The sequence below is a fragment of the Dendrobium catenatum genome, unplaced genomic scaffold (assembly GCF_001605985.2).
Source record: "Dendrobium catenatum unplaced genomic scaffold, ASM160598v2 fragScaff_scaffold_1472, whole genome shotgun sequence".
In the NCBI taxonomy this organism is placed as follows: domain Eukaryota; kingdom Viridiplantae; phylum Streptophyta; class Magnoliopsida; order Asparagales; family Orchidaceae; genus Dendrobium; species Dendrobium catenatum.
In genome coordinates, this window is record NW_021319934.1 from 226498 (window position 1) to 239990 (window position 13493).

The 13493-nt window shown below is 35.6% G+C and overlaps 1 protein-coding gene across 2 annotated transcripts in view; it reads right to left on the minus strand.

The window, feature by feature from the left end:
* Nucleotides 1-13493, minus strand: part of LOC110116436 (cullin-1) — a 38289-nt gene that overhangs the window by 8359 nt on the left and 16437 nt on the right. For both annotated transcript variants that reach the window (XM_020850000.2, XM_020850002.2), the window contains exons 12-20: nucleotides 7900-7935; nucleotides 7731-7817; nucleotides 7519-7668; nucleotides 7358-7413; nucleotides 7156-7276; nucleotides 6913-7074; nucleotides 6372-6515; nucleotides 6067-6285; nucleotides 5809-5976 (exon numbers count right to left, since the gene is read on the minus strand). In XM_020850000.2, coding sequence (XP_020705659.1) covers nucleotides 5809-5976; nucleotides 6067-6285; nucleotides 6372-6515; nucleotides 6913-7074; nucleotides 7156-7276; nucleotides 7358-7413; nucleotides 7519-7668; nucleotides 7731-7817; nucleotides 7900-7935 — 1143 coding nt within the window. The remainder of the gene's footprint in view (nucleotides 1-5808; nucleotides 5977-6066; nucleotides 6286-6371; nucleotides 6516-6912; nucleotides 7075-7155; nucleotides 7277-7357; nucleotides 7414-7518; nucleotides 7669-7730; nucleotides 7818-7899; nucleotides 7936-13493) is intronic.

Consider the following 13493-nt stretch of genomic DNA (forward strand, 5'->3'; position numbering starts at 1 on the left):
AAAAAAAAAAATTAACTATAAAAAATAGGCATTAATATGAAATATCATTAAATTGAAAGATAAACTATCATAATAATGAAAAACATCTACTAAAGTCATGCATAAGTTCAAGAAAACAACAACCAAATCTCTCATAATTCAAAATATTACAATCATTTTTTAAAGCATATTGATTTTAGAGGAATTTAATCTACTCTTCTAGGGAATCATCATCATCAACAACAACAAAAACAACAACAACAACAACATCAAGCCTTTATCCCACTACGTGGGGTCGACTACATGAATCCTTTTTCTCCATTGTGTCCTATTAAAAGTCAAATTCTCGTTTAAATCTAATAAAGAAAGGTCATTCCTAATATTTTCTAACCAAGTCTTTTTAGGTCTACCCCTACCTTTCTTAACATAAGTCAAATCTAATACCTCTACTCTCCTAACTGGGTCATCGAAAGGCCGCCGTTTTATGTGACCAAACCATCTAAGGCGACTCTCTCTAATTTTATCTTCTACTGGAACTACTCCAACCTTTTCACGTATATGATCATTTCGTATCCTATCTCTAAGGGTAAAGCCACTCATCCACCTAAGCATCCTCATCTCTGTAACACTTAACTTTGTATTATGCTTCTCTTTTAATGGCCAACATTCGGCACCATAAAGCATTGCAGGCCTCACTACCATCTTATAGAATTTTCCCTTAAGTTTGAGGGGTACATTTTTATCACATAACAAGCCCGATGCATTCCTCCACTTCAACCATCCAACTTGAATTCTTCTTTTTACTTGAATTCTACAAAGGTAAAAAAAAATCATTATATTTATCAGTTTTGTCTCTTATTTCATAATAATCTTCATCACCCTCATCGTCCTCATTCTCAATCACAATAATGTGATGCCTAGATGAAGATTCATTTTCTTTGCCTTTAAATTGCTTTCGAATGTTGTAGCATTTGTCATAAACACCAATGGCCTTTGCAGCAATAGTTTATGTCAAATCTTCCTCCCCAACAATGAATATAAGAGTTGGATTTACTTGTTTGAAATATTTTGGATGGTCCAACGCTGAGAATATCATCTTCCATCACAACAAAGTCATATTCTTCGTCAATGATGACATTTGATGTGTCATTAATTTGCTCCTTCAAAACCTTTTTTCTCAATATGGAGCCATGTTTTTCATTCTTTACAGGCTTGGGACAATTATAGCAAGCTCTAGCATTTCTAAAACCTCCAATAAGGTGTTGTTTGTGGTGCGTAATTTCTCCTTTAGTTATTTTGCCACAAAATATACATGTCATAGTATTATTATTGGCTTCATTAGCCAATATTGCATATTTTAACGCTGGATCTTTTTTTGAAGATTCAATTAAATCTAACATTTTCTATGACCTATAAGCAAGCAAATTCAAAGTCCATCTCACGTGCATGAAGCCTTAAAATCGAATAAGTACACTATTGAACTAAATGATTTTGTTATTTGAGATTAATCAAAATAAAATAGAATAAAAAGCATATAAAATAAAATAGACATTTTAATGAAGCTCATGACTCAAGATTCTTCAAACTTTAAAAATGTTAATTTTAGTATCTTTAGTTGAAAATTATATCAAAATTGAATAGTAATTAGTGTTTGATAGATATTTGCATTAAAAATTTGTTTATTGTAGCAATATTCCAATTTTTCATGCACAACAATATTCAGGCAGGCATGTTTGAACAAGCATGTTCAAGATAATCTGAATATATAAAACAACTAAACATATTTGAATACAAGAATTTACAAGGGCATAAGTTATCAGTTGTCACATATTTGTGCTTTTCATTCATATCATTATGATAGAGGGTAGTATTGAGCAGTGAATTGTTAGACTATATTGTGAAGAGAGGCAGAATCAGTGTGGAATCCCGTGAAGGGAGGCGAAATTCATGTGGAATATATGAATCAAGCATTAGTGAGGGTTCGCAACTTCGAGTAGGCATGAGGTAGGCGGAATCCGTGCGGGCGTGAGGATTGTGGCTTCGGTTGTAAGGGATCGGGCGTGACTCAAGATTGGGGCGTGAGGTTTTTAGGTTTAGTAAATAAATAAATAACTAATAACAAAAAAATATTATTATATTATTTAGAAATTAAAATTATATAAATATTTAAAAAATAACTCATCTAATAAGCCTACTCTATACTCTTCTTTGTAAATTTCCCAACTATTAAAATTTATTTTCAATTATCTTTTCTTCAATAGAAGACACCTTAATTCCAATATAATCATTTTTAACATATATCCTTCCAAATTTAGCTACACATCCATATGAACATTCTCATTTCTATCATGCTCCTTAAATATCAATAATTTTTAAATATTGATGACTTTTTTTGTAGAAGACTTCAATCAATATAGCATTATAAGCCAAATTACAGTTTTAGAAATTTTAAAAGTTTCAATGATATCATCTTATAGCATAATACAACTGAGTCACTTCTCTCGTTAAACCAATCAATTCTAACTTCAGAAGCATCCTCATCTCTATCCATTTTCTATAAAATAGATTCAAGATACTTAAAAACTATCACACCTAAGTACCATTTTATCTTCTAATAATATTTATTAATAATTACTAATATAACCTCCATTAAAATTATACATCCTACATTCAATCTTTATTCAAATTATTCTAAAATCTTATATCTTCTAAATATTTTCTTAATTATTCTATTTTTTTCTCTTATTTCAATAAACATCTCAATAATTAGAACAATCTCATCTTTTATAAGTGATATATATATACAAAAAATGGCATAATCAACACAAATCTCCAGACAAAAATATGAATTGGAAACTGATGGAGTTAAATTCAAGACCATATGAACTCCAATTTCAACAAACTTATAATCAATCAAAACGTCTCAATAAGCCGAACCCACCAATACCAAAAGTGGTCCAATCCGAGCCTAAAGGAGCACAAATCAAGCATTTTAAACATTTTTTAAAATTGCACAATATGAGGCAAGCCTTGAGGCCCACCAAAGCTCAATTCCAGGAAAAAATGCCTCAAGGCTTAGGCTTGCGCCTAATGCCATCGCCGTAGCCACCAACATCATAGTAGCCATAGGGGATAACTAGAAAGCAACATGCCACCGCCATCTCCTCTTAAAATTTTGGAGTATTATATTTATGTTGATGACAAACATTTATGAAAGATGAAGATAACTGAAATAAATGAAGAAGCATACTGAGAGGCATTAGACCCTACAAGATGAGGTAGGGAAAAGACCAATTTGTTATGGCAGTGACTCAAATAAAAATCCCCTTAATAATTATAATACATATGATTTGAGTTTGTACCACATATTTAAACTTTCTTTAGGAATTAAACGTAGATGAGTAGGCAACTGAGAAAGAAAAAATTTAGAGTTGAACTTAATTATATATGATACTTTTATGCAATTCATATATTTTATATTATTTTGTTCCTGTAATATTTATATTTCAATTCTATTTCACATAATTTATCACTAAACACTTTACATCTTATATAATTTTTTGTTTCGTATATATGTAAATTTATTACTTCATAGTTTAATAGAAAGTTAATATATCATCCTTTAACATATTATTTGGATATTATATAAAAAATAATTTTTAACTTTTATTTTGACTTTACACAATTTTTAGATTTTGAGACTTATGCCTCAAAACACCTTGAGGCTTATGCCTCGCCTCACGAACAAAAAATGCCTCAATACCCAATCGCGCAATTTTAAAACTTGATTTGAAGCATAATTAGAAATTTCAAACTTTAATTGGATAACCAAATGATCTCCAAATTAGACATGTTTTATACTTATAGTCGAATCGAGTGGCTCTTACATTTTCCAGCTATCTTCGGTAACGAATGTCACTAACTATTGCCACCAACAACCACCATCGTTGTCTGCGATCACTGTCAATAATCGCTATCATTTTCAAACTCTTGTTGGATTTTAATTGTCCTCTTGTGGACACTATACTTCTATAATCCTTATAAAGGAAATCAAATCTTGTTATTGGGTGCTAACTATTCATCTGTGTATAATTTATTTCTATTCCCCTCCAAGGAAATTCATACATTTGTTTTCAAATAATCTCCTATTCTTTTGCATGTAAGGGAGAATTTTTTCATCACATGCTCTATAGGGAATTTTTTCAACTGGTTAGGCCCCGTGATTTTTTTCCTTTCCGGATTTTTAACATTAAAAAAAAAAAACTTCCAGTCTTAATACTAACTATGGGTGCTGAATTTTTATATAAAGTTGAGACATAAAACATACACTTTATCGACTCAAATTTTCTAGCACGTAACCATAAGCATACATCAATACATCTCACTTTTCGTATCTTTATAAACATTTTTATAACCAATGTAAAAGAATATGATCTCAATACAACTCCTTGATGTATACCGATTGTAACTGGAAAACTTTATGACAATCCACAACAGCTAGTAATACTATTATATTCTTCATCATACATATCTTTAATAAAACCAAAATAACTTTGAAATTTGCCTCAATGTGTGCCAAATTAATTCCCATGGTATCAATCAAATGATTTCTCAAGATCAATAAAAATTTACATAAAGTTCATTTCTTTGGTCTCTATACATCTAAATTAATTATCTTACCACAAAAATTATTTCCATAGAAGATCCTTTATACAAAACCAAGTTGGTTCTATGAAAGTGATATAATTTATCAAATCTATCTTGCATTATTCTCTATAGCACTATTTGTTTGGCATATAAACATATCTTTTTTTTCTATGTTAATACCAAAATACTTATTCAATTATTCAACATCCTCTTAATATTAAAAATATAAGACAAAGGTCATGCACATTTGAGGCGCCAAGGGTTGAGGTTATCTAGATATTATTATGACATTAATCTTTTTTTGGCTTTTTTACCCACATGGCAAGACAGAGTAGTTGTAGTGCTTCACGTACTTAGACCATTTAAGGTGAAAAGGCATTGTCACCTCACAGGAATGAAGAAATGTTTCAATATACTTATTGCTTGTGAAAGCAAAAAATGCAAAACATTTTCATATATATGAAGTGGCTAGAAATTGTAATTTATCACAGGCAGTGCACCTAAAAGTGGTCTGCGATGGACAATCCTAACATTTTGTGCATTTAGCAGAAAGTCTTCCTTTTTCAACTTAGTTTCCTAAGGTGTCAATAATAAAACAAAAGAAAAAAAAAATATTATAATTCATTATTGTATTTTTTTGCCTTATTTTCCTTATTTTCCTTTTTCTTTTCATCTAAAACAACTAGCTGCTCGTCAGCCATCAATAGAAAGTAAAAAGAAATTCTATTCAAACCAGACATCTCATGAGCAAACATCTATCTCGTTCATACAATCTAATCTCATAGAAGACCTCTAAAGGATTCCAGATTGCTCTTAACTTTACCATCTAGCTACTAGAAACAACAGCAAATAACTCGTAATCATGCCTTTCTCTTATGCGAGATTGATAGAAGTGTTTTTTGGCCATTGTAGCTTGTTATAAAGCCAATGGATTGAACAGCATATGATGTTTTGTTGGCTCGTCAGGATACCTAAAGGAAACGAGACAGCTAATAGGTAACCATAATATTTTTTTTAAGTAGAAGAGCGGGGGAAAGCAAACAAACAAAAAAAGAGATTTTTAGACAATGGAGGCAGTTTAACATCATAAAGTTTCCCTGCAACAATACAATGTAATAGCATGGGAAAATTCCACCAGTAATGTGCAAAGAAGGAAGAATAGAAAATTGGAACTACAGATACCTTGAACATACGGCCTAGCTGCTCAACACATTCCATTACTAGTTGTTGATGGCCCAAGACTTTCCGACTCTTCATAATTCTCACAATAGAAGCATCAATGGCATATCTTCGATCTTTGTCTACATCTTCAATCACCTTCTTTTTCTCATCCACCGGAGGGAGAGGTATCTGCAGTTTGAAAAATATGACCTCAAAAGTGATAAAAGAGGATGGATGATTAGTCATGCAATATATAAAATGCAAGTGAATGAAATAAACCTTAATCCTTCTCATTTTGTCAGTAAATTTGGAATTGAATTCGAAATAATCAGTTGGTGAGATGGCCTTGGTATTTGGCTCTTTATTAAGAATCTTGTACTTCGCGCAAGAAAGGGAGTGTAGTAATCTGACAACATCATCATCTGTCAAATTTAGTTGATTCATGATCTCAGAGTAACTAAATCTATCTGAAGCATTAAAAAGCAGCAGAGCAGAGGCCTGTGTATGGCAAAGTCATTCATTAGAAACCTATGGTTAAACAGTATCCAATTGATGAAAAAGAAACAAAGAAAGTTGCATGGAACCTGATAAGTTGTAACCACGAGCTCCATTGTTTTGGGTTCAAACTTCCCATTGATATTACAGGTACCAAGAGAATATATCCACGTAAGCTTTCGATGTTTAGTTTTTGTTTGATAGAACTCCTTGAAAACCTCTACACATTTAACCTTTGCAGCAAATACACACACCCAACTAGTTAGTACAGCATTATGAATTAAAATGTAATCCATCAATGCAGTAATGAATGGCGTTGATTGACAAACAGAATCGTGCATTAGCAGAAAGCTCATTTAGATTATCTAAATAATTAGATCACCCACATGTGCCACCCAAACCCCATTGTGAGTAGGCTGGAACATAAATTAAGAAATATTGAATCTAACATTGAGATAACGTACGGTATATTTAAAAGATAAGAGATGTAAGTAAAAGAGTAATTTAGATTGTCTTATATGAGCCGCCCAAACCCAACTGCAAATAGAAGCCAAAACAGAAAAAATTGTCTAACATTCAAAAATATATTATATGTTAATAGCTATAAGAAAGAAGAAAAAGAGTCATTACCATTTCAGCAGGGAGATTGAGATCAAATGATTTATAGCTGGGCCAAAATCCGGTTGTTAGAACAGTGACTGTAAGGTCAATTCCTGGATTTACTTGTGTATTATTGTTGAGATACTCTTCGAAGCTTGCTTGATTTTCTCTTGCCAATGTTAAGTCAGTGACCTGTACGAAAAATATAAATATAAACATAAGCACTAATCACCCCAAAACATTAAAAGAATGAATATAAGCTATATAACAGACCATGCCCTCCATCTTTGAGGTGAACTGCCCCCCACATTGCTGCTTCAGTTTTGTGAGGATACTCCTCTCATGATCATCATTAGCACTTTTGTCAAACAACAACCTCCGAGCAAGCTTTTTTCTAATAATATCAAAATAGCATTAAAAAATGTGCAACAAAGTTAATACAGTAAATACAGCTCAAGTGTGAATGAAAGAATACCGATAGAACTCAGCAAATAGGTCTTTATCACTAATATAAGCAAGCAACTTGACGACCTGCAAAAAAAAAAAAAATTTATTGCGATATAGTCCAAATAATGCAACTAGAATAGAAATGAAAAGATTATGTTGACAAAAACGAAAAAAAGGAAAACAAATGACCTTTTCAAGTGTCTCTTCAATAGCTTCATCACTCAGTCTCTCACTTCCACCCTTCTTGAGTATATTATCACAGAATGTAGCTAATAACTCGGCACTAGAACTGCCTGCAACACCCTTGTTGCAGAATACCTCAAAAGCCTCTTTCAGAGCCTGCAAAAATAGCTTGCATAAATATAATCGTACAAGTAATAACAAAAATTTATAAAACTAACCTTGTGGAAAAGGGAATGATTCTGAAAACAATCGTTGACATATGCCAGGTACTTGTCATGCAGCTCTATAACTTTTCTAACAAAAACCTACAAAGAGAAAGAGATCAGAAATAGCATATAAGTCAAAAATATGCTCAATTTTCCATATCGTTTCTGCTTGGGGCCCTACTTGCTCTTGCAAACCAACGATATCCTTCTTCTCTGCCTGTGGAACAGCAAGCCAAGTTAGAAGCACAGATTGAACTAAAGCAGTGCTTTGACTATAGCATGAACATACAGATAGGAAAAAAAAATCAGAATCAACACAGTGATTTCAAGCATTTTATCATTTAAACATCAGATTAATCATGAAAAAACTAACTCAATGTAGCTGAAGTAAAATGCACAGTACATTTGTTACATTAGCCCATTCATGTAAACCTACTTCCAAGTTAGTTAAAACTAGAGGAGATCCTTCAGTAAAACTTCCAATCCATCTCTACTACAAACTTAGGTGGATCCATAACTAACCACCAAATTCATGAATAAGTAGGTAGGGACTAGAAAATAATCGGATATCTACAGAGAAAAGCTCCAGAATAAATCACTGGTGTCAAAGCTTCAAACAGGATATTATCCAACTAGGAAATAGTATGATAGACGGCAAGATAAATATCTGCACAAAATCAGCAGGACAAGCAAAAGAACTTCAAGGTTGAAGGCACAAAAGGAGAAGAGAATCATAATTGATTTGATATTTAAAAATAGTTAATGTTAGGGAGTTTCCTATAAGCGACATTGATGAGGACATCAGAAGATCAACGGATACGATCGGGAGTTTATTTTATTTTTTATGTGTCTTATGTACTAGTTTATTTTTGCTTTTCTGTTTTCTCATTTTACCCCTACGGGTGGTCAGGTGGTGTTGTAGCCCGAAGAGCGTTTGTCTTTGTTTCTTTTCTTTTCATGAGGCCTATTTATAGGCTAGCTCTCTTTTATTTTGGGATGATGAATATTGAAATGAAATTTTAGTTCCTTTGCTTGATCTCTAAGTGAGTTCATGGGAGGAGAGACCCTAGGTGGGTGAAAGCAATACCCGTCAACCTTTGGAGGAGTCCAAGGTTCGAGGTTCTATAATCTCTTTGTGAGTTCTTGGTTCTTTATTTTAGTCTTCATCTTCCTCTTTCCTCCCGCCGGCAATCCACTCCCTTTCTTCTCAAACCGATGGCCTCAACCCCTCCCCGTGATGCCCTATTACCCGCCACCCCTTCACCTCCCTGCCGCCGGCCACCTTGACCCTCCCACCATTAATGATGATTTCCATCATCATTACCACTTACCAAAACTCACCCAAGTGATTTAGGAAGATAACTCATCAATTTGAAATTCAAATTTGAATTTCAAATAACTTCCTAAATTGACATATATTTGGAAAGTGACTTTATTTGAAATCAATTCTACATCATGAATTTTGAAATTCAAAAATTCAAATTTCCCTTGATTACTTTCCCTGAAATAACTCATGTCAATTAGGAAAGTTTCCTTTATTCAATCCAATTAAATATTTGAATTCAAATACTTTCCCTAATGATACAACCCAATTAGGAAGCCTCCCTAATTTAATCAAATCTGAAATTAAATCTCAGATTTGATTTCAATCAATAATTAAAATCAAGGGCCCACATAAATCGAACCTAGACAACTTCTCCTCCCTTCCTTTATGGCCGGCCCCCTCTTCCCCTCTTGTTTAATTATTTCCTTCCTTATTGAAGGCTTCAATTAGGGAAATAATTAAACACCCCTTGTCCCTTCCCTCCTCTCTTATTTGAATTTCAAAATTCAAATCCCTGACTTAGATAACTCTGAAATAAATCCAGATTTATTTCTTTTAATCCTTCCCTCCATCACAAGTTACATAATCTGAGACTAAACTCAGATTTTCTTTTTGGAAGGCTTTCCCGCAACACTAATCTTCCCAAACCGTGACCTAGAGAGGAGTTAACTGCCTTCACAACCCTGCTGTCCAGTTTCTGTTCATTCACGAAATGCTATCCAGAAGATTACAGCAAATTTCCTGGCTATCCCAAAGTCCAGAATTTCCTGTTTTGCTGTCCAAAATTTCTGGAGTGTCCAAACTGCTGCCAAGGCTCTCATAGCAGCTGTCCAGTCATCCCTGGCTGATGTCCAGAAGAATTCCAGCAGCAGCAACAGCAGTTCTGTTGCTCCAAAGTCCTCCAGCTGCTGCCCCAATTCGCCGAACAGGATCCAGGGTGCTGTCCAGAGGAAATTCCGTCAAAGGAGGCAACCGTCCTGATCGGAAAAACCTTTTAGTTGCTGCCCCAAAGCCCCCAAACCTAGGATTCGGTGAACTCTTTCCCTCACTCTTTTATTTTCCGAGTTACTTTCAATTGTGGAATTAATTGATTCACTGAGATCGTGTTAGTCCTCCGCTAAAGCCTAGTAAATTATAGAGTTGTGTGAGGGATCCTTCATAGTATTAATCTCATTGTCAATCTAGGGATTTCTTGTTGAAACTTTCCATGTATGCAATGTTCGACTAATTGATTGTTTTACGGTCTTAACGCCTACACATGTGATTTAGCCTAAAGCTTATGTCACTGCTCTTTGTGTTTTTTATGTTGTCGTTCGAAATCACTATAATTATTGTGCTCTAAATATTAAGCGTGCAAATTCCTTAAGTAACTCATATTCGCATGTATGTTTTACATCAGACATGCTACATAGCCTAAATATAATGAAAAGTGTGCAAGGGAAGATGCACAATGCCCAGGTGCAGTGTTAAATAAGCAAGGGTTCTCACATCATGGATACATGTGAGCAAAGAAGCTAGTACATGAAATTAAGAGTAGAATAGGAACTTGAAATAAAGGTATTCTTATAGGAAAATTAATAGAATAAATATATATTAAAGGTATTCGCCACGTGGCCTTTCATCTCCTCCTCCGACCTTCTCCGATCAGGACCTGCACTATCTCACATATCTGAAAAGAGCAGTCTTTCCCGCATCTCCATCACTTCGTCGTCCGAGCTCATCCGCTAGCCCTTCGATGGAAACTTTTTTTTCTTGCTCCCTCTTTACTGATTCGGGAAAAGTGATTCGATGATGAGGGATGAAAGGGAGAAGAAGGAAATGGATAAAACCATAGAGGAGGGAGAAGTGATTTATTTTAGGTTAAAAATTGAACGGTTATTTTCTACAGTACGAAAGAGCCAGGTTTCCAGTGGTTAGTAGCGACGCAGACGATGGAAGCTGGTGACGACGGATGACAGATGCAAACGCAAGCAACGACGCGTGAGCAACGACGGATGCGGGCACACGAGCTCAAGCTTGAACCGCCGCTCAAGAGCTCGACGAGCTTTTTTTTCTCTGTTGAGTCGAGCTCGAGCTCGACTCGAGTTCGAGCTCGGCATTGACAGACGAACTCGGCTCGAACAGCCCTTAACTCGAGCTCAACTCGACTCGTTTGCACCCCTATTCATAACTATGCACATCACCTTGTTGTAAACTAGATATTAAAAACACGAGAAACACTGATCGCCTTCAAGTAGAACAAAACGAACTCCTAAATCTTCTTACTCTAATCTTACAGCATGACGTACAAGCAACAATAGGTTCAAGACCGTCATAGAAATTATTATGGTATTCATAAATATGCACATCACCTTGTTGTACAATAGAGATTACAAAGATGAGAAACATTACCCGTCTGGAAGTAAAACAAAAAAGAATTCCCAAATCTTCTTACTCTAATCTTACAGCATGACAATGCAGGCAACAAAGGTCAAGACCGTCATACTGACTATTATGGGTATTCATAAATATGCTCATCACCTTGTTGTACAATAGAAATTACAAATATGAGAAACATCAATCACCTAGAAGTAGAACAAAAAAAAACTCCCAAATCTTCTGATTGGAAGTGGATGCAGAAATTTCACAAACCCTTGGCTGAAATTCAAGTTCAGTGAAACAAGAAAACAAACAAGGAAGAACACACAAGAACACTTTTTATTGAAAGATTTATGAAGAAAATAGCAAGATATAATTGGATCTTCGGAGAATCCCGCTCTCCCAAATCCCTGGTTGTTGGCTAAAGCCCTCTCCTAGCCGCCCCCCTTTCCTGTTTCAATTATCCCTCCGGGCCCCACACCAAGAAGGGCTGGATTCAACCAGGCAAAACTTTTGCCTGGCTTAAGCCCTGGCCAGTCTCTTATGCCAAGCCGGTCTAGGAGGGACTGGCCCATCTTTAACCGGTCCAGTAGAAAGTGGTCCATCAATACGCCATTCCCAAAGACCCACCTTGTCCTCAACGTGGAAAGACGGAAACTGCTTAATCAACATCTTGTCTGTTGTTACTTCAACAAAGCAACGATCCTTAAGAACCTTGATAACATTAAAATTTTGATCATAGATTTTTCTTTCTGCAACAAACAAGAGTTTCATAACAATCCTCATATATTGAATCCAGTTTCCAATTTTGGATTCTAGAACCTCCCATAGCATCTTTTGTATATCCTCTTTGCTGAGCTTGTCCACTCCTTCACCCTAAATTGCCCTCACCATGATTTTGTTGGACAGGTTAGGATCTCCTCTAATAATCACTTTCCTCCCCACAACCTTGAACTCCACCATTAATGCCTTCCAATCAATATTGATGTTTCCCAACTTCTACAACCATTTTATACACAAGATCACATTAGTGCTTCTTAACTCTAATCGAAGGTAATCCTCCCTTACCGGCACCTCCAGTAGTGTTAGGAGCAACACCCTATAGATGCCACTACTCCTCTCCATCTTCCCCGTCCCCATCATCACCCCATAACATCTCATGTTTACTAGCTTTAACCCCGACTCATCCACCACCTGACTGAAAAAGAAATTGTGGGTAGCCCAACTATCTATCAACACTTACATGACATCTCCCTCTATAATCCCCCTTACCTTCATGGTGTGGTTTGGAGTTAACCCTACCATTAAGTTCAGTGAAACCTCAGCTACGTCCATGTGTAAATGCTCCTCTTCCTCCACCCTCTCTTCCCCTTCACCCTCCCCTTCAGCTTCCTCGTCATCACAAACATTGAGAATCTGAAGGTTCTAGTCCTTACACCTATGCCCCGGTATATACCTCTCATCACATCTGAAACACAGCCCCTTTGCCTCTTCTCCTATAACTCGGTCTCAGTGAGCTTCTTAAAGTTTCCCCCAGGTTTCCCTTTTAAAGTATTCTCATCCAGGATCTCCCTAAGAATACCGGATGTTGGCTCCTTTGATGCTAAAAAGGTGGTAGTCATCTTGTACGAATCTCCCAAGTTACTGCCTCTAGCCCCTCTCTCTAGGTACTTATGATCATCCACTAACAAGGCTAGCTCCATAGCCTCTCCTAAATCATGAGGCCTCATCACTCTAACTGCCGCACAAATCTCTAGTTTGAACCCTTTTATAAAGTTCCCCTCCAATACAGTCTCTGAAAATTGATCTAGTCAGCACACTACCCCACCCCCCCCCCTATTTGAATTATTCCCTCGAGCCCCACCCCAAGAGGGGCAAAATTCAACCAGGCGGAACTTCCACCTGGCGTAAGCCCTGGTCAGTCTAGTAGGAGGGACCGGTCCATCATCTCTTACTCTAATCTTACAGCATGATAATGCAAGCAACAAAAGGTTCAAGACCATTGAGTAGCCATAAAAGGACGGTGCAATTAGATGCCTGCAATTTATGAAACTTAATGTTGTCTAGGAAGATGCATCAAGACTAAAAATTCT